The sequence below is a fragment of the Acomys minous genome, assembly GCF_964271855.1.
Source record: "Acomys minous genome assembly, chromosome: 4".
In the NCBI taxonomy this organism is placed as follows: domain Eukaryota; kingdom Metazoa; phylum Chordata; class Mammalia; order Rodentia; family Muridae; genus Acomys; species Acomys minous.
The window spans coordinates 68,368,231-68,389,901 of record NC_140486.1 but is presented as its reverse complement, the minus strand read 5'-3'; the positions used below and the strand labels follow the sequence as shown (position 1 = coordinate 68,389,901).

General features: G+C 47.8%; 1 protein-coding gene across 4 annotated transcripts in view; it reads right to left on the bottom strand.

Annotated features, from left to right (window-relative positions):
- The window catches only part of KCTD1 (potassium channel tetramerization domain containing 1), a 189,058-nt gene that overhangs the window by 79,115 nt on the left and 88,272 nt on the right, over positions 1–21,671 (bottom strand). The window contains exon 1 of one of the 4 annotated variants that reach the window (XM_084780216.1): positions 18,169–18,287. The exons of 1 other annotated variant lie outside the window; for it this stretch is intronic. Coding sequence is in view for 1 of the 3 variants with exons in the window: in XM_084780213.1 (XP_084636339.1) it covers positions 14,141–15,934 (1,794 nt within the window). In the remaining 2 variants the exon portion in view is untranslated. Of the gene's footprint in view, positions 1–14,140; positions 16,016–16,273; positions 16,882–18,168; positions 18,288–21,671 lie in introns of those variants that run through there. 2 more of the 4 variants (XM_084780215.1, XM_084780213.1) reach the window with 2 other exon arrangements.

Sequence of the window (21,671 nt, the reverse complement as noted above, 5' to 3'; positions counted from 1 at the left end):
GTCGTCACCAATGAAAGGTCGAACATGTCTGCGGTTGTTACTTCCCAGAGATGTTCTTGCAGCCGAAACAAGTCAGGTGACTCCAAGAGGGTGGAATCCATTCACCAGCCTGTTCCTGCTGGGCAAGTATCACCTGCCAAGAGGCAGCAACAAAAAGGCTTCGGCGGGGAGAGCCTGCTGTCCATGCCAGGAGGCAAATCCTTGCCCATACAGCGCTGTGGTGTTATTAAACATTTTCAATTTGCCAGGCACTTTACGGTCATTTTTATTGCTTCTTTTACTAGTTACAACTTTGCATCAGAACTGTCTTTATTTATTTATTTGTATATTTATTTTAATTAAATGCCCTGAATGCTGTTGGTGGAAAAGCCTGAATGAAGGTCTTGAAGAGCAAATCCTCAACTGCCCAACAGAGAGCTGGCCTGGTCCCCAGCATGTCAGACCCTAATGATGATCCAATGAGCATCCCACCACTACAGAGGCGGCCAAGAGGAGAGTGGACTCAGTATAAAAACAAAAATCTCCCACTCAACCTAAAATGGTAGCGCCCCATCACTGGCAGGTGAATGTGACCAGGACTGTGTCATCCGACTCCATACGCCTCGTTTTCTGCAATCTCCAAAATTTAATTGTTTCCCAAGGAAACAATGTGCTGATTCCACCCTTTCTTGCACACCCCCTCCCGCCTTCTTTTGCCCCCTCCCCATTATTTTTGGCACTAGAGACTGTACTCAGTTTATCAAACGACTAGGCAGCTACTCTCCCAGCAAGCGGAGGCAGCCTTTGCTTTCATTTTCACCTTTATTTTGAGCCACGGTCTAATTAACTTTCTCGGGGTAGACTTAACCTTTGTAATCCTCCTGCCTCAGTGTGCTTTTCCTCTTATAGAGTATCAAAGGCTCACCACACTGGCAAGACGTTCTGTTCTGGTTATATAGCTACCCACAAGGATACACATCTGTGTCTCATTGGCCATCTAGCCTAGTCCTTGGCATCAGTGGTTCCTGTGGAGGAAGGCCCACAGGCACTGCACAGGACCACTCACACCCATCTCCTTGGTTACTCAAACTGAGGCGCCATGACGATGAACAGATAACAGAAAAGACACTGTATGCCAAAGAAGCCAGGACTTCAGTGGTTTGAAAAGTTATAACTGGCATGTAAACCATACCATGCTTTTGAATTCGGCTGCACAATCACACATACCCTCAACTATACAATTTGTCGATGAACATGCCGACCACTTGGAACAACTCAAATATTTATTGCGCAATACAGCAGTTTACTGTGGACCGGGAATTTCGATTCTAGGGTACATACAGGTTGGACATCCTTTACCTAAATACCCAAAAAGTTCTGAGCACTGACATGACATGTCACCAGAGTGGAAAATCCCACATCGCACCTCAGTTGCTGACCTACAGTCTACAGGCTGGCATGACACAGCCCTACAGAGCCAGCCCTAGGCTGTATGTAGAAGCTATACATGGGACATACATGAATTTCATGCATAGATCTGAGTCCTATGCCCTCCCTCCAATAGATCCTATTGTCTATATGAAAAAAACCCTCTAAAAACCTTCAAATAAAAAAAAATCTGAAATTGGAAAAATTTCTCATCCTAAACTTACTGGATAAGGGATGACCAACCTGTACTAAGTTGGTGTTATATCAAAGAAAGGGGTTGATTTAAAAAAATATTTTGTTTTCCCAGAGTTTTCATATTCTATACAAACCTAAGGTTAAATCTTTCAGCTTGGTCAGTTCCCTTTCAACTCTGTTTCTCGGAGACTGAACGAGCTGCTTGCTCTCTGGGGCTTACTTGTGATCAGTTGTGGAGCAAGAGATGAACTTCTTCTGCAACCAGCCTATTGGGCTGCCCAAGGTGCCCACTCTGCTGTCCCTGTGCCCCCTTTTCTCAAGCACATCTACATTTTTATTCACCTCCAAATTCCTCCAACCGTGCACATAGTGGGTGTGCTGGTTGCTCTTGTGTCAACTTGACACAGCTAGAGTTATCTGAAAGGAAGGAACCGTAGTTGAGAAAATGCCTCTGTAAGATCTAGCTGTGGGCATTTTCTCAATTAGTGCTCAATGTGGGAGAGCCCAGGCCACTGTGGATGATGCCATCCGTGGGCTGATGGGCGTGGGTGCTATAAGAAAGCAGGCTGTGAGGAGTCAGCCAGTAAGCAGCACCCCTCCATGGCCTCTGCATCAGCTCCTGTCTCCAAGATCCTGCCCTCCTTGACGTCTTGTCCTGACTTCCTTTGATGATGAATAGCAATATGGGTGTTCAACAACAACAACAACAACAACAAACCAAAAACCCTTTCCCCCCCAACTTGCTTTTTGGTCATGGTGTTTTTTCAGAGCAATAGAAACCCTAATTAAGATGGTAAGTGTTCAGCAAACACATCTGTAAACTAATCCAGATGTTCAGGATGTAGTTTAGTTGGTACACTTGTCTAGCATGCATGACACCCTCAGTAGCGTTTCCAGCACTAAATGAAACTAGGTGTTGTGGCTCTTGCCTGCAATCCCAGCATTTAAAAGGTGGAGCCAAGAGGATCAGAAGTTCAGGGCCATCCTTGGCTACATAGCAAATTGCAGACTAGCTTGGACTACATGGACTCCTATCTTAAAATAATAAATCAACTTTTCAGACCTTTTCTGGATAAGAGTTTCCATCACCTTATTTCTCTAAGGTAACAACAGCTCTTATTTTTTAAAAAAAAAATCACTAGAACCAGCAGGTAGCACCAGGATGCGGTTCATGATCGCATTCATCTCTAGGTTTTCTTTTTTAAAAGGCCAGGGAAATGGCTCAGTGGTGAAGGCATTCACTGCCAAGCCTGAGGATCTGAGCTTCATCACCAGAAGCCAGATAGCGGGAGAGGACTCTGACCTCTATATAGGTGTTATGGCATGTACCATTGGTACGTGTGCACACACACACACTGTAAAAAAACATTAAAACAACAACTGCCTAAAAAAATTCCTGAAACTTCATCATCACTAGTCTGAGAAAGTCTTCTGAGAGAGAAATCAACACTTCTGTGAATGCCTGCCACTTGTTTTCAGTATGTGACCAGACACTGGGCTGTGAGGGGATGGAATGACGCTATCATAATCTGTTTCCTAACGCTCTTGTTAGAGTTTTATTTTGGTCTGTTTCCACAGCAACATGTTTTTGAATTGGTATCTCAATCTACTGAAAAATAAGTATTGTCCCCTCTTTCCCTTCTTACTCCTCTTTCCTAGACTAAAAAGAAAAAGAAAACACAGTAAGATCTTTGTTCAAAGCTGGGCATGGTGGCACATGCCTTTAAACCCAGCACTCAGGAGGCAGAGGCAGGTGGATCACTGTGAGATCACTGTGAGTTCGAGGACAGCCTGGTCTACAAAGCAAGTACAGGACAGCCAAGGCTACACAGAGAAACCTTGTCTCGAAAAACAAACAAACAAACAAACACACACAAAAAAGATCTTTGTTCAAGATGGAAGAAAATTCCTAAGATACCTAAAGCCTATTAAGATAAGTTTTATCAGGAAGGACGCCAAAAACCAGAAGCCAACATTCTAGAGGAGCTAGCTTTATAAAATCCCACAAACTTATCCTTCACGACGGTATTGGCTGGTGTCATGGACTTCTGAGGGGCAAACTGAAGGCAAGACATCCCTGCACGGCTGCACAGGCATTTCTGCTGTCTATGCACACTTGGTCACACTCAAAACAAGTCACAAGAGGTCATGAATTGGTTGGCAGTGTTACTTTAAAACGCCAATCACCTCGATCCTGGGGTCTTTTCACAACACTACTGGTACGTCTCAACATCAATTGTAACTTCTTTTCATTTATTTTGTATCCAACACAGAATTTGGTTTCAATTCTATATTTCAATGAGAAAACTGTAGTCCACTTATGCACTTGAGCAATGAAAACAGTATAATAGGAGATCTAGACCAGTAGAAATCACACTTCTAAGAGGACTGAAATTAGAAGACTTATAACTAAGCGATTGCTGTAACAATTTCAAATGATAAGGACAGCAGTCCAGGGCTGCTGACATGACTCAGTGGGTAACAACACCTGCTGCCAAGCCCAACCACCAGAGTTCAGTCCTCAAAACCTACATGGTAAAAGGAAAGAGAGTTCTACAAGTTACGCACGCACGCACATACAAATTTTAATGACTCCTAGTCTGATGAGCCTCTGACCTCCAAGCCATCCCAGATAAAATTTTCTCTTATAAAGAGCTGTTGGCTTTGACTAAGCCCCTGTTACTGAATCACCAAAGTTTGAGCAGCAGTTACATCCATCTGTGGGTTCCCCAACTCCCTTCACCCTTAAAATTCCCCAAGCTCCCATAAAGAGAGATAGGCTAAGCCGGCAGAGCAAGGCCGGAAGTTGAAGAATGAATTTCTGCTTAGGCTGCACAGGCAAATCTAACATACGACCACAAGAAAGAGGTTTGGGATCATGCCTCTTCAAAGGTAGCTCTGCGAGGTGACTGTGAGAGCAGAGGTTAAAAGGAGCAGACACCATATCTACCAGGAGGCCAATGGTCTCCACTGTTCCCCGTCCAGTCCACAGGGAAGAAATTGCACAGAGGCCGCTGCCCAGTCCCTGGAACACTGAACACCAACATGGAGCTTGATGCAAAAAATTGCATTTTCTCCTACATGTAATATTTTGTGCATACAAAATGACAGTAACTATTTTTAGAATGGCTGGGTCTTGAGGATTAATCTTTCCCTGTTTCTTTGAGACCTCCCCCTCCCCTTTTTTCGTTCTTCTTTCTGTTGGTGTTTTGTTTTGTTTTTAAGACAGGACTTCCTGGAGCTCGGATGGCTCTGGACTTACTCTGTAGCTGAGGGTGAGTTTCAACCCTGATCTTGCCTTCATCTCCCAAGCACTGGGATTATAAAGCATGTGCTATCACACCTAGTGGATTCTGTGCTAGGAACGGAACCCAGGGCTTCATACATGCCAAGCAAGCGTTCTACCAACTGAACTGCACCCTAGCCTAATTCAGAGCTTTTCAAACAATAACTAATTTAACAGTGATGGACATCCCATTTGCCTAAGGACGGAGGTGAATCCCTGGGAGTTGGAACTGGTGTAGGGGGTCTAGCTCTGGAGAACGTCTGATCCTAACTAGTCTGTGCTTTGGTCTCTCAAAGGATTTGTTCCAGTCCCCAGATCCAGCAAAGGCTGAGGCCCCACAGGGCCATGTGAGTATGCCAACATCAGGAAACAGCATTTGTGTTCCCTGTATTTGTATGTCATTATTTTTTAGCGCTGTGTAAAAACAAGCTGTCATGGGAAACTCCCCAAGGCTGGGAGTGATTTGTTGCTCTACTGTCTTTACCTTCAGATTATTTTATTTGATGCCGATAAGACATTTGGCACCAATAGACCATGCATTTAAGTCCATGAATTCAAGTGCCAGTTTGAGTACCTGACAGTCACCAAGTAAGTTAGTCAGTCAACATCTACGAGCCTTGTCACCACAAGTTCAAAGCTACTGTGGACCACACAGCAGGGGGTTCCAGGCCAGTTTGGGATTATACATAAGTGAAACCCCGACACAAACACACACAATCAAGTTTATTTGTGCATATGTGTGTAAAGATTATGATCGTGTTTATGAAAGAATGAGGTAGATAAATCTAGATAATACAAAATTTTAAATGTTTGTTAAGTTTAACATGTTAAATATATAAAAATACACGTTTTAATATAAACTTTAGCTCAGTATACAGTGGATGGCGTCGAATGGGACCTGTGTTATCAACAGTCGTGCCCTTCCCATGTGTTCAGAAAGAACCAAAAGGTGAGACGCGGAACTAATTCCATTAACTTTGACTACAGGCATGAAGTAAAACTGAAAACTGACAATTACAAGCTTCCCAAACTGCTCCAACATCTTAATTTGGTAACTGAACACCTCATAAAGGAAGTGACAGTCTGGGGTCAGGCCCCTGCATCCTCTTCTCAGCCCGCCTTCTCTCCAGGGGGCCTGCCCCCACTTGCTGTCTTAAATCTGTCAGTCCCTTCCTGTGGCACATTCTTTCCCCCTCCTCTCAGACCCAATCAAAATAAGTCTTGCAGGGACGACTTCCCTGCCAGACAGGGGAGAGCAGGATGCCAGGTGTGGATGGTGCTTGACGCTCCCAGAGAACGTTTGCCTGCAAAGGGGGTTTTCCAACAGCACTGGGGTTGGGAGGTGGGAGCTACAGGGGCTGGGGAGCAGGAAGGGTACACCTCTTTTAGCCTGTACTCCTGTACTCCTTTCCCCTTTTAGAGGTCACTCACGTTCTCTCAGATCTTGGGGTGTCTCTACAGGGTTCACCTTGGGAGAGTCACACTATCCTCCCTTTGCCCTGTGCCTCAGAGGATTAAAACCAACCACAGTCACTGCTCACAGTCATTGCCAGGTAAAACGCAGGAGCTCTAATTACTAGCAATGTGGAGGCCCCAAGCAAACAGGGAAGAGCACTTGCAAGCAAGCAGTTCATGAAGTTAATCCCAGCCCCATCCTCTGCCTTCACAGTGCTGCTCCTACTTTATTAAAAAAAAAAAAAATCAAGACAGGCATAGTGGTGCACGACTTTAATCCCAGCACTCAGGGAAAGAGGTAGGCAGATCTCTGTGAGTTCAAGGCCAGCCTAGTCTATAAAGAGAGTCCAGGACAGTCAAGGCTACATGGAGAAACCCTGTTTCGGGGGTGGGAGGTGGGGGGAATCAGTCATCTAAGACTTCAGCAAAATTTAAGCTATGATGCAAGAAAGAAAAAGTCACTAAATTCACTGTTAACTACAGATGGATATCTCTCAGATTGGAAAGGCAGCCTGACAAGAAAGTATGAGTCAGAGGGACCCAGATAATCACTGACAACCTTAAAAACCCTCACGGGGTCTGGCTTTCTGTAGTTTACTGCAGCAAGCAGTCTACAGTCAGAGACATGAGCAGCTCCAACCTCAGATCCACGGTGTACGGAGGCACCACACAGGGCATCTCTGCTCATTTATTTATAGACCACACAAAAACCACTCCACACCATGTCCTCCCTGGAAGGCGGGGAAAAGCAGGCCAAGAGAGAGCTACCTAAGCATGGAAGACCAAGAGAAGTTAGTTTCCAGAGGTCAAGCTTGAAGAGTTTATCGTTTCCACTGTTTTTGTGTCTAGGCAGAGGACTGCCTTGCCTCCCCATCTCCTGCAAATCTGTACAGAGGACAGGGTCTGGACCTCGGTCCTCTTTGTCACACACAAGACACTGAATTCAAAACGGCTGACTTGAATTCAGCGTCGCAGAATGTAAGTGTTACAGAAAAGTAGGCCACTTCGGGTTGCGAGGATGGCTGGGTGAAATGTTTGCCATGAGCAGGAGGATCCGAGTACAGAGGCCATGGAAAAGGCAAGCCAGGGACAGGTGTGTCTACATCAGCAGTGTTGGAGGGGAGAGGGGGACACAAGAGAATCCCCAGAGGTTACTGGCCTGCTAGCTAGACACATCAATGAACTCCACGCTCAGTGAGAGACCTGATTTCAAAAACTAAGGTGAAGAACAAACCAGGAAGACAAAGTCAACCTCTGGCAGCACACACACACACATACACACACACAAAGAGAGAGACACACACAGTGACACACACATACACACACTAACACATAGATGCATACAGAAAGACACACACTGACACACACAGGGACACACAGAGACATTGACACACATATATGTACATACTGACAGACACACACACACACTGACACACACATACATACATACTCATACACAAACACTCACACACACATACATACCCGTACAGAAACACACACACACACACATACACATTCACATACACACACACACATGCACACACATACTCACACACATGCACACTGACATACACGTGCATGCCTACACACACACACACACACACACACACACACACACACACACACACTCACACTGACACATACACACACGGTGGGCCACTTCAAAGTTTCAAGTTCTGAAACTGCATTTTTGTTTTGTTTCTTTTACTTTAGTTTATTAAGAGCAATCAATCTTCTTTCTAGAACAATGAACTCAATTACACTATTCCTTATGTCTGTTCTCCAAAGGAGGCTTTTAACCATTACCTCACCAGTGAACCATGGACGGAGTCAGGTCACTCAGCTTCTAGGAACAGCAAGTCTGGCCCAAGCCAACCTTGCCAGCTTACACACTTGCTCCTGAGAGCAAGTACAGCTGATTACCCGGGAACCCCAACACCGGTGCTTTTGAAACAGGTAAAACACCAAAAGATAACCCAAAACCGAGAACTTCAGAGCTGAAGAGGCTTTCTCACTGACCAGCACTGTCTCATGAGCCCCAAGTGATCTGCAGTCCAACTAGCAGTTCTGAAAAGAATCTCTGAGGCTAGAGCTGTGGCTCAGCTGGTAGGGCGCCTGCCTCTTATGCATGATGCTGTGGGTTCGATCCCCACCACCCCAAAAGCTGGGTGTTGTGGTGTGAACCTATAATCTCAATTCAGAAGGATTAGCAATTCAACTCTTGGCCTCAGAATGAGTTCAAGGCCAGCCTGGGCTACATGAGGCCTGTTTCAGAAAACCAGGCTCTCTCTGTTCAAATCTACTCTGATAATAACAGATGAGTGTCTTTAGGGATATATGATTTTAAAATAGAGTGATAAAAAGATTTTTATTATATATCGGGGATATCTAAGCCGTGGCCCAGGAAAGCGATGAACACAGCCAGCATAAAGTATTTAATAATGCATTACGGGATTTAGGGATTGGGAGAGTTAGCCATGAACTTTGTCGATAACAGCGCAACTCAGAGGCGCCCAAGGGTTGGATGCTCCACGGATGACAGCATAGATGCTACATAGATGACACCCCAGCTTTTGTTTGTCAGCACCTACTTCTTGTCCCACAGTGAACTAGCCTTTGGTATAGATTTTTTTTGTAAGATTGAAATAACAAACTTCTGGGTGTGATGCTTTGCCCCTGCTAATTTAGTTGCTCAAAAGGCAGAGACAGGGAAATGGCCACCAGCCTAGGTAACACTGAGACCCTATTTCACCAACAGTAATGAAAACATCATCATCATCAATAATAATAATAATAATAATAATAATAATAATAATAATAATAGTAGTAGTAGTAGTAATAGTAATATCTCCTGGTACTGATGGTAATAATAACATGTAATATTCATAAAGGAAAACATAAAACTAGATTGCTTTCCTCCAATAACGGCTGCAAAGCATTGAGTGTATCAGCCAGGGATGATGGCAACCAATACCCGTAGCACCCAGGCAGTGGAAACAGGGGGCTGAGGACTTGAAGACTAGCCTGGGCCACAAGAGGCCTTATAACCACCACCGCCCCTCAAAAAAAGTGCCTTTTAACTTTTTTCCATTTTGTTTTGGTTTTAATATGAAATGAAGCTGAAATCTTGCCAGTGACACTACTTGCCAAGTAGAAAATTGATCAATTTGTAAATTCCTGGCACGAGGCTGAAGTAGTCAACACTCCTGAATGAAAAAGATAAGCTACGCACTCATGCACAAGACGCGTCTCTCCTCTGCCAATGTGAAATTCCCCGAAAAGAGCATCTTACTGTAGAAAAAGGGACGTAGCCACAAACCAATACTAAAAAACCAGGAAGACACCCATTTTTTTTTAACTAGGCAGGTAAGCCTAGTGCTCCCACGTGATCAGCGCAAAGGTGTCCTGGTTTTGTCACTGTCCCTCACACCTGCACAAATGCTCACCTTTACAAAACGGCATTTCTCCTGCCTAGTCTTCCAACCCATAGTGCAGCCTCAGAGATGATTTCAGTACTACATCAAACACACACTTCTCTCCATCAAATACACACGTGGCACAGAGCAGCTTCTTCAGCACTACCATTTGTGAGTGAGAGTAAGGCCTGTGGGCGCCAGGCACTGCAGGGCACACCTGCAATCCCTGCAGGACCAGCAAGCCTAGGCCAGCTTGGGCTACACAGCACAACCTCCTCCCACACCACTGCATCCCCGCAAAGAGCATCAGTGATGCTAGCCTCTGGCTTCTTCCAGAAGGTAAATGAAAGAGCCGTGTGTGTCAGCTAGGTGGCTGCTCCTGTGTCCAGCTTGTACACTGTAAGGATCAACTCAAGAACAGCACAGTAAGGCAGGTCACGCAGAAAGAAGGGACATACCCTATCTGGGCTAGGGCCAAGCAAGTGTAACCAGACACCTTGGTCACAAGTCTGCAAGTACTTCTGAAGTTGAGAGAGAGAGAGAGAGAGGGAGAGAGAGAGAGAGAGAGAGAGAGAGAGAGAGAGAGAGAGAGAGAGAAAGGGAGGGAGACAGAGGGGGGGAGGAAGGGAGGGGGGGTACTGCGCATGCTATATCACTGAGCTATGTCTTCAGCCTCAAGTATGTTTTACAGCATTAGAGGCATTAATCATCTTTAAAAACATCAACAAAAAAACTATGGCAACTAATAGATAAGATTATTAATACCTTTGAGTGATAAAGAATAAAATTCCAGGACTGAGATACAGTTGAGCATTAGAGCCTACAGAGCATGCTTGAGACTCTGCGTTCTATCCCAGGAAAACAAGCATGCTACAAACTTCTACCATCTACTCAAGTAGGTAAAATGCTGTATTTTCATGCAAAGAGAATAAAGATGTAGGGTACAGTCCTCACTCTCCTATTTTTCCTATTTAACATTTTTCAAGTTTTATTTTTGAGGTAGGATTGCACTATAGAGCCCAGGCTAGCCTCGAACACATGACCCTGCTTCCTCAACTGTCCCAGTGATGGGCTTACACTGTGTACTGCCATGCTTGATGGTGTCAACCCTTTTTAAAATGGAGCACAGCAAGTATGTCTTTAACATATGTGAAGCACTAAGTTCTACTCCCAGCACCGAAGTGAATAAGTAAACAAATAACAAAGTTCAGTTGAGCATGCGATTGCTGCCAAAAATTTGATCACCATGACGCTTCTGGAGGGGGGGAAAGAAACATAAAGTACTTCTGACTGCCAGAACCACTAAAGATAATTAGAGTTGGTCAGTTAGCATTACTATTCCCCCTCCCAAAGGCAGATACATAGAGGGAATATCATAAATTCCACACTCCTATTCATTCTTGAGTGTATTTATTTTTCTCCCATCCCCATAGATAAAGACACTTGTTAACAACCTCAGGAGTTAAAAAAAAAAAAAAAGGAAAGAAATTATTCATCCTTTACCCCATGGTTCTCTTTTCCAAGGTCAACTAATGGTCTAAAAATATTAAATGGAAAATTCCAGAAATAAATAAGTCATAAACACTAGATAAGTTTTCTTGCAGAATATTGTGCTTGTTCTATTTTTATCAAAAGATGCTATTGTCCCCCTCTTATTGTGCCTGATTTATAAATCAAATTTTATGACTGGTGTGTATCTTTAGAGGAAAAAGCCTGGGGTATATCCATGGCTCAGTTCTATGTGTGAGTAGTGGTCTTGGAATGTGTCTCCAGAGGATAAAAGGGGACTATTCTGTGCATTTATCTCAACTGGCAGACTCTTCATCCCCCGGGGAACTCACCATGTTAGAAGAGACTTAGGCACCGGAGGAGGAGCGTAAGCTCTGCCTTAGGAAGTCTGTACTAGCATGGCCACCAGTGGCCACTATTAAGGTTAGGGTACAGTACTTATAATAAAGAAAAAGACAGCAGCAGTTCAAAGTCCAGCAGGCCTCTCCAGGGGATTGAGATTGGATGTCTTACGTTGCCATTGACCACTAACCTTGACAGTTATTAACGCAAAGGCGGGAATTTCAACACATGCCAAAGGTAAAACTTTAGCACCATCTTTCTCCTTAATGCAAACATCGGTTTCATGCTGAGACCCCTTCAAGTGAGTGCTGAAGGAGGCAGCAGTTTAATCTCTTCAATATCTTACTGCTGGTTTCTTTCTTTCTTTCTTTCTTTCTTTCTTTCTTTCTTTCTTTTTTTTTACTGCTGGTTTCTTAAAAAAAAAAAAAAGAAATGTTTTCTACTCTATTCTAACTGTCAAGTTGACTATTAAATACATGCAAACAGGGCTGGAGATGGAGTTAAAGACTACAGCACGTGCCTAGCGTGCACAGGGCTCTGGGCTTGAGCCTTAGAAACCCCCCTCCCCCAAAGAAACACAAACAGAACCCATTTTCTGCAGAGTTTTAACTAATACAGCCTTACAGCTAGAACCTCGTTGGACAGCCACAGTTAATAATTATATAATCAAAATATACCCAGGTCTACATTTAACTTGGGAGTTGCCTGGCAATGACTTAAGAATTATGAAAGTGTCAATATGAAGTTTTATAGGCTGATTTTGACCCACTAGAGTAATCCAAACAGTAACCAGGGGGTGCAGTCATAGAAAATCAAAGCCAGAAAACAAAAAGGAGGAGGAGGAGGAGGAGGAGAAAGAAGAGGAGGAGAAAGAGGAGGAAGAGGAGGAAGAATAACTGTTATGGACCCTTCAGTCATACGTCTATATGACCCCAATGCCTGGAAGTGACAGGTGTCAGTAGACAAACTCTTTCAGTATTATTCTACATATGTACATAGTTAATACACTTTCTTGGGCTTTAAAACCCTTAATCAGGTACGATTCTAACCCAGGGCACTTGGAGGGTATTTATTAGAAGAATGAGACCATTTCTGTTTTGCTTTCAAAGAAAAGGCAACCTTCCCCTCAACTTAAACTCTCTCCAGCCTTAAAACACCATTAAACAACCTCTGTCAACATGAACCACACAGAGAGAAGCACAGAGGGGCACAGCCTACAGGCGCTGTGTGGTTTAGAGGCCAGTGTTCCTTAAACTGTTGTTTACAGCCCTTCCTGGCAGCCTTGAGGCATGCCCACTGGCTGGTAAGCCTCTGAAAGCGGCAGCTTGTCCAGAACTGGTATTTCCACTTTGGAGAAAAAGCGCAGTGGTAGTGATAGGCCCTCACTATATAGCTCCAGACTTGGAGCCGAATTCCTATTTCTGCTGATGATAATAGGGGAGGTCAAGATGGCAAAAACTTTCTGTGGTTCCTGCCAGGAGAATGGTGCCAAAAGAGACCTGCTATGTCTGCCTTCTGGAGATGCATCCAAGACAGGACCATCTCAAGAGTGCTGGTGAACATGCTCCTGGGCAGAGTAGCAAGGAAAAGAACTGCTAACACTTCAGCCCCCCCAGTCAGGATGTACACAGCCTCAGTACTGTCATGATTGAGTAATTGTGTGGTGGGTCTCTTTCAGATTTAATGTCAACACCTAACGCAGGACAGAACAGCTCTGCCCAAGTTTTACTCTTGTCCAGCCTTTCTCAACCCTTCTTTCTCTTCCTTGTTTGGATCCCCAGATAGCAAATTTCAACCGGGCTAGTGCCCCACAGCCAGCCTGGCACCTCACAGCTGCACTGTTGTGTATCATGTCCGCAGCCCAGACATCACTTTCCCATCTGAGTAATCTTAACAAACGCTAATGGGAACGATACCCCAAAGGTCACGTTACACGCCACGGCTGCACGTTAAAAGAATAAACTGGCACTGGACGGCCAGCCACTGCAGTCTCCGCCCCTTTTCTTTAACAACAACAAAAAAAGCAATCTACAGGAAGTGGAATTAGCATGTTTTAAAAAATTAATTCATAAGTGCTTTTTTTCCCCTATATTCAGAAGTTATGGCGAGTATCTAACGGAACATTTTTAAAGTAACTTTATTCTAATGTTTTAGGTAAGAACCTCTACTCAGCGCTCTGGCGGTCGTTGTGCTATAAAACTCAGGCATCACGGAGAGGCACTGCAAGAGCGAGCTTAAATCTTTTGTTCTGAGAACTTTGAAGTTCCTAGCTTTACTTTGCTGCGGCATCTTGGGAGCTAAGGATCCCTGGCATCTTTTACGGTTAGGTGTAAAGTTTTCCCCAAAGCAGGAAGAGTTAACATTTCTAGGGACTGTATCAAATCCGGTTCCGTATAACAGCTACTTAAAAATAAATAAATGAATAAATAAATAATCCCCTTCGCCCCCAACTCCGACCTAGAGTAGCACAAAAGTTAATACCCAGCTGGTACCGGCCAAATATTTCATGCATAGACGTAGGTTTGGTTACCTGGGTGGGGGAAACAATAGCAGGTGAAACTATGGTGGGAGAATTAGTGCTTCGGTGTCCATTGACTTCTGGAAGAAGAGGCAGGGGGTCGTGTTTCACGGAAACCACCACCACCGCATCCATAGGTTCCGAGGAGGGACGGATACAAAGTCTTTTGGGAGAAGCAGGGCCACAGACTTCCCCGGACCCGAACACGGACTCGTACAGCGCGCGCTTGGGCGCAGCCTCGGATTTCACGTCGGGTCCGACCTGGCTGTCTTTAGGGAGGATATAAGTGTTACCCAGCGAGGGCGGCTGCGGGCGGTGGTGGTGGGAAGGATGAGTGGGAGGATGGTGGGAATGGTGCCGAGCTGACCCGTTCAGAGCCTCGGTATAGCAGCCCTGCGGGGCAGGGGAGCCTAGCTTGGTCCCGATACCCGCGATGCTGTTGAGCGTGGCGATGGACACCGCGCCGATGCAGTGGTTAGTGTAGGTCTTGGACAGCTTGGCTGCCTTGGAGAGCATCTGCATCCTGGTGCCCAGCAAGTTTTTGCCTATGGCTTTGTTCTCGTACCATGTCACATCGCCCTCGCTGCAGTGGTCCCGGGGCCGCTGGAAGAACGCCTTACAGAGGGGATTGCGCTTCGACAGGTACTTGACAAAGCTGGCATAGGGACAGAACTCGGTGCCCGTCTCGTACATGCGCGGCAAGTTCTCTTCATCGCTGCTCTCCGCACGCTTCTTACTCCAGGACGAGGAGCGCGACTTGTGGTAAGGCCCGAGCGACTTGAAGTAGACGAACTTGCGACCGTCTTCGTCCATGGCCAGCCCGAAGGAGTCCTCTTCCAGCTCGCGCTGGTTCTCGCGGCCGCGCGTGCAGAAGTACATGCACGTCTCGAACCAGACCTTGTTGAGCAGCCCAAAGGGCGTGTTGGTGCTGAAGACGCTGGAGGTGTAGAGCTTGCGCAGGTCGGCGCGCGTGATGGCTTGCTTCTGCACCACCGGCCCCGCGCCCTGCTCCTCAAGCTTGCGGATGACTGCGGCCAGCGTCAGGTTGGCGCTGCGCAGCTCGGGGTCCTTGGTGAGGTCGAGCGTGCGACAGTACGGGGGCTCGTTGAGGTAGCGGTTGAGGGAGCTGCGGATGCTGATGAGCGACGACTTGCTGTAGAGCTGGCCGCTCTTAGAACGGGCCTCGGCGTAGAAGGAGCGCAGCACGCGGCACAGCGCCCCCTTGTCCATAGTCTCGAAGTCCGGGCTCTGAGCCTTTTCGCTCAGGTACTCCCGGAAGATGCGCACGGCGTAGCGGGTGGCCAGCCGGGTGTTCTCGCTCAGCCGGGCCCGCTCGGGGCGCTGCAACACGTCGGGGTCCAGCTCGGCGCTGTCCCCCGGCGGCCCTGCGCGAGCCCGGGGCGCCAGCAGTCGTGGTGGCGCCTCGGGCTCCAGCGCGGCGCTCTGGTCCATATGGATCATATGGACCGGCTCCGGCTCCAGCTCCTCCCCAGCCGAGTCCTCCGGCTCCAGGGGCTCTTCCCAGTCCATCCCCATCTCCTCCTCTTCCTCCTCGTCCTCCTCCAGCCCCCCACCTCCGTCCTCCTCCTCGTCCCCCGTTATCTGCACCTCTTGGATCTCGTCCTCCTCCTCCTCCTCTTCCTCCTCCTCCTCGCCCGCGCTGCAGTAGTGCGGGCGACCGTAGCGGCGTCCACGGCCCCCGGCCCCGCGCTCGCCCTCGCCCCGCTCCCCATTGTTCTCGGCCGCTGTGGCGGCGCTGCCGCCCGCGCTGGTGTTACAGTCCCCGCTGCCAGGCATTCTCGCCATATTGCCGTCTCCCTGCCAGTCCTCGGGCAGGGCGCATGCGCTATATTGGACCGCAGCGCTGAGAGCTTTTGTGTTTAATGACCTTCAGCTACCGGGAGGCAAAGCCGGGCTCTTAAAGGAGCCGCGCTCCAATTGTCATTCCGGAGCGCCTCTCGGGAGGGGCGAGGGGATGCCAGGGAGGGGAAGTAGGGGATAATTGTGGCCAGAAGAGGGTAAAAGAGGGAGGCCAGTAGGACCTTCTTCCTCCCCCAGCCCGATCCCCACTTCTAGGAAAACTTTGGGGGGAAAATAGGAAGGGGAGGGAAAGCTGTCGGTGGGGGCGAAACACTCCCAACTTACCCTCTGGCGGAGCCGCCGCGCGGGCCCGGGCGGGCGCGAGGGAGGGCCGGCGGGAGGGCGGGGCGGTGTCGCTTCTCTAAGTAATGCCGGAGGAGCAGTGCCCACTCCACCGCCCCCTCATTGCCCCCCGGAGCCGGGGGATCCGGGCTGCTGTTGCAGTGAGCCGGCCGCGGGTGCTGCTGCGAGGAGCGGGTGTCCGGGACCGCCCGGAGCAGGCAGGTTAATGAGCTGGGTGGAGAAGGCTCGGCGAGGCCCTGCACCCTCTCTGCGCCCGCGGCCAGGGCGCAGCGGGCGAGGCTTGGGAGCGGGATGGGGCTGGCGGCTGCGGCGGTTCCCCCACCTACTTGCTGGCGGCGAGGCGCAGGGGCCTGGGGCCAGCAGCGCGGCTCCCAGCTCCCATCCTGACTCTTGCTTAGAAGCGGAACACGCCCCACGCCAGCCTCATCTGTTTAGACTTTTCCAACTGCCACTTTTAAGCTGTCATTAAAGTCCTGGGGCGCTCCCCAAAGGTCTGGGGCAAGTCCGCGCCGGTCTAGCCAGCCCCGAGAAAGTGCGAGAAAGAAAGACTGGGAGGGGTTTGTGGGAGGGGAGAAGTGGGACGGCGAGCTTTCCGGGACCCTAGAGACCCACCCGCCACCCACCAGGGCCGCGGTCCTTCCTGCCCTAGAGCAAAATGACACAACACCCCGGGGGCGAGAAGTACCCAGGTTGCCACTAAAGCATCGCGGATCCCTAAAGGATAAGCGGGGGAGCGGCGGTTGGAAAAAGTGAGCTGGGGTTTGGGTCGCCCCCGCTCTCGCCACAATTCTGGCAATTTGGGTCTCGAGTGCGCTTTCTGAAGCTTGCCAACTGCCCTGCATTCGCCCTCGGGGCTACGGTGCCTCCGGCGCGTGGGGGCGGGCACCTCGGAAACTGGAAAGACAGCCAAAGAGCTCGCCGGGTCCCACTTTCCCATAGGAGATACTGTCCCACTTGCAGCCAAACTCCCGCCCCCGGCGCGCTGGGGCTTTGGGCACGTCCTCGCGTCACCCCCTCCCCCAACCTGGCCCTCGGGGTAGCGCCCTAGTGACACCCGGGCCTTAACCGTTCTTTGGCGGCTAAAACCATAGCAGTCATCCTAACTTTCTCCAATTCCTTGGGAAGCCCGAGTGTCCTCTGGCTTGCCAGCCGGGTCTGAGACAAGGCTACCGAGAACCGACAGAGCCAGAGCCCAGCAGTGTGCCCTTGTGCCAGGCCAGGCCTCCCTGGAGGCAGCCTCGCTGGGTCCTCACGTGCGTCATTGAAATTTGCCTCTGCGTCTCAATTCGGCCTTGGGGAGTCCTGTCTCAACTATTTGTTCCTTCTTTCCCTGTTTCCTCCCATCCACTCCCACCTCCCGGGCCTCAATAGAAACAATCCATCAAATTAATTTACAAGGAATGTTAAATAAGAAGAAAGAAAGGCTAAGTCTGGGTCGAGTGGGCATCTAAGTGGGAGGTGACGACGGGTGGCTTTTCTGTTGCCATCTTTCTTAGTCCTCCGAGAGCCTCCTTGGCCCTGGACACCACAGAGCGTCTGGGAAGCCAAGCCAGGTGTGAAACAAGTTGTAACAAGTCCGTGTCTCACAGGTTCCCTCCAGCTCCTTTGGGAAAGGCACGCGCATGCACACACACACACACACACACACACACGCGCGCGCGCGCGCGCGCGCCCAGGCGCCCTCTCATCACCGACAACTGTCCGAGGAGAAGAAGATCCTGGAGGTTATAACTTCCGGGGAATCCTTCCCCAGGTGCTACTAGAGAGGCTGTCACATTTGTTGTCACTTCGTTCCCGGGCTGGCTCTGTCTCAGCTCCTGTAGAGAGATGTACTAGTTACCCAGACCTTGGGTCAGTGGGTAGCTAAGTGGACTCACATGGGCCAGAGCTCATCTCAGGAGGCAGCACTATGTGGTTGCACACCACCACTTCCGGAGAGCCTGCCCTTCGTCCCATTATAGTGCCAGGTTTTGGAAGGACGGAGAACCGCTGCAGTGCTAAGAACGCAGTTGGGCTCTAGCAAGTCAGCTAACTACTGGTGGCCTTGACCTCCAGAAGTGCTGCAAGCCTTGGCTCCACCCTGGCTCCCTGCTGATCCCTTGACTTAGCCTTGAGGAAACTAGCTCCTAGCTTGGGCCCACAAGGTCTCTCCACTTTTGCAGAGGATTGGGCACAACCACTCCCCAACCTGCTCCCACGCTGACAACCGGCTCCCCTCCCCTCTAGGGGAGCTGCTTCCAATTGCTTGCCATTTGCCGGAGGCGGTATACTGGGTTGGACGCTCCGGGAAACAAAGCAACCAAAAACAGCTTCCAGTTGACGTCAACGTATTTCCAGAAAAGAAAATAGTTTTTGTGTTCCCAGGACAAAATGCCCCCCAGGGCAAGTCCCTACTGGCAAAAGCCAGGCGGTGTGGGTGGGGGAATAGCAGGGCTGAGGAAGGGGAAATGCTACCTAGGCACGAGTCACTTTTTAACGGACTTGGAGCTGCCTTGGCTATGTTCTGACTACTGGCAGGACCCTGAGTTTAAACTAGGGACAAGAAACGAGAAGCGCACCTTGTAAAGTATACTTTGGCCTGATTGTTGCAGAGCTGTTTATTTGCCTCCGCCCAGCTTATAACTGGCTACCAAAATTTTATGCCTATAAGGATACGTCATTAAATCCTGAAAAAGACCTCTTTTTAAAATATTTTTTATTAATTTATTCATATTACATCTCAATTGATATCCCACTCATTGTATCCTCCCATTCCTCCCTCCCTCCCATTTCCCCCTTACTCCCCTCCCCTATGACTATGAATGAGGGGGACCTCTTCCCCCTGTAGCAGGCTACCAAGAAGAGACTTGAAAAAGACCTCTTCAGGTTAGAAGCCAACATAGTTACCAGGCAGAACTGCCAGAAACAAAACAAATGCAACGAGAAACAGGCGCCCTTTCCCCTACCGCTCCCATCAAAGGAAAGACAGCTAAAGGGGGAAAGTTGCTTAATTTTTAAAAACCAGTAACATCAAATTACGGTTGAACTCAGAAAAGAGTTCAGTTTCACGTTTATTAAATGATCTCTTAAAAAAAAACCAAAAAACAACCAAACAACCCGGTGGTTCCATATACTCAATTCGAAATCGAAAAAATTTACAAATGCTCTCATTTTGTTGATTTTTTGTCCAGTCCATCTGGTTTCTAAGTCCTCCACGTGGCTTCACAGTAGGAAGTTTACCACTTAGAACTGTGCAAAAGGTGTAGTTTCCTTATTACAAAACCAGCCCAGTTCTATGTGGTGCTTTTCCTGCAGCCATCCAACCCTCAGGTTTCTCTCCGTAAGCCACCTGAAGACCTTTGCGACTTCCACAAGATGCTCTGCCCACAGGAGCTGTCTCTGTCAGCATCATTAGAAAGTACCACTTCTGCCTCTGTGTTTCTCTTCTCAGAGGGTAGAGACTCCGTTATTTGGGGACGGAATCCTCCACACCCACATGCCCACACACATCTGCTTTATGATTCCCATTTCAAATTCTCAAATTTTTTGGTTGTCAATATCAGTTAGGATAGCCTTTTGAGAACACCACTAGGCGACCTCTTCCAAAAGCCATGAAAATGTTCAGACACTCCTCCGGCTTTCTGAGGCTCCTCTGTTAAGAACTTTGTATGAGCGCCTTTGAGCTGCCTTGCTTCCTCCAATGACCCAATACACGTAACAGCCTCAGAATGGCAGGATGAGGCCTCCAGCCATTTATTACAGACAAATGAACAAACAGGGGTTGTATTTGATTAAATCCCATATTTATCATGATTTTTAACTTGAAAGATCTAAAATACCATGAACTATATTCTACAATTCAGAAGCAGGATGAAAATAATGCTTAGACAATGCCAGTCCCTGGGAGTTAAAGGGAGTTCAAGGACTGTCTAGGATTAATATATCCACCATCAACGTTTTTCTCTAGTGGAACATTTTGTAAAAAGTTGTCATAGCAGTGGAGAAAGAGACCACCTCCCCCCACCCCCTTTGGGGCTAATGAGCCATTGTATACACCTTAGAGGCGGGTCTAGGGAATGGAGGTGTCTGTATTATGAGAGGTGAATTGAAGAGGATTTACACTGCTAGACCCCCAGGATTTTGTGGGCTCTTGGGCAGAGGCCAGAAAAAACATTTAGTTAATCACATTAAAGAAACAAATCAAAAGAGAAAACCGTGCTCTCTTGATTTGATTACTTAAAGATTCATAAAGTGCTTTTGAGGCTAAATATCAATTCAAATGGAAGCTATTTTGACATGTCCTTTTTCTGTCTTGCAATTTCACTATTAATTCTGTTGCTTTCAATTGAGGGTCATCTTGAGTCATGTTTTTTGAACTCAGATGAAATTTGAACTCATGTAATCTAAGTCTACAACGTAGAGGAGATATAACTCTGAAAGGACAAAAATATGTCTTAGGACTGTAACTCCATTTGTTTCTGTCCCCCCTAAATATTTCATCAAGGTGCCTTGCATCAAGTAAACACTCAATAAATGTACAGATGCTCGAGCGCAGCGAGGGAACTCACTTTAACCGTAGTGTGTGGAGCAGGGCTACAGGGAGCTTCCTTTCGGAACCTCAGTTGTCTGGGTTGGAATCTTACTTTCTCTTACACCAAATGCTCCTTCTAACGTCTCATTCCTCTCCTTGCTCTATGTTCTGGGACACAAGTCGGTAACTTCTGGCTGTTTTGAAAATGAAATATGTCCCTCTGTGTCAAGCATTTAACACGGCATCTGAAACGCTGGTAAAGGTTAAACTATTGGCTCATTTTCTTGGTTGGTTTGATTTGACTTTTGAGGCAGGGGCTCATGATGCAGCTCAGGTTGGCCCCAAACTCAAGATCTTCCTGCCTCAGCCTCCTGAGTGCTGGAATGACAGACGTGCTGAAGCACACAAGGCCGAACCATGAGCTCTTAGCTGGTAAATCTCCAATATTTCCCACACTTCATTATAAACAAGAAAACCAAGGCCAACACATTCTTAGAAGGTTATGCTGTAGGCTGTGGTACGTCATTAGGGAAAGAATACTAGCGTGGCAGGCAAGTTTGGATCCCAACAACGTGGAAACACTTAAAATAAATGTTAGAAAGTTAAACCATGTGGCCCAAGTCTTCCCGACCTCACTGGGGTAGGCAAGCTGGGTCCATAGCCCATGAACCAGAAATAACACGCATGCATGCACACATGCAAACACATGTGCACATACTTGGGCACACACACATAAACGCACACACACACACACCACTAATTCTTAAGAAAGTAATTCCCTGACACTCAAATTTCTGTACAGGTGACATGTACGTGGGATTTTGCAAGGACAGAGCGCAGCTAGCCTGAGGCCCTGGACTATCAGTGCTG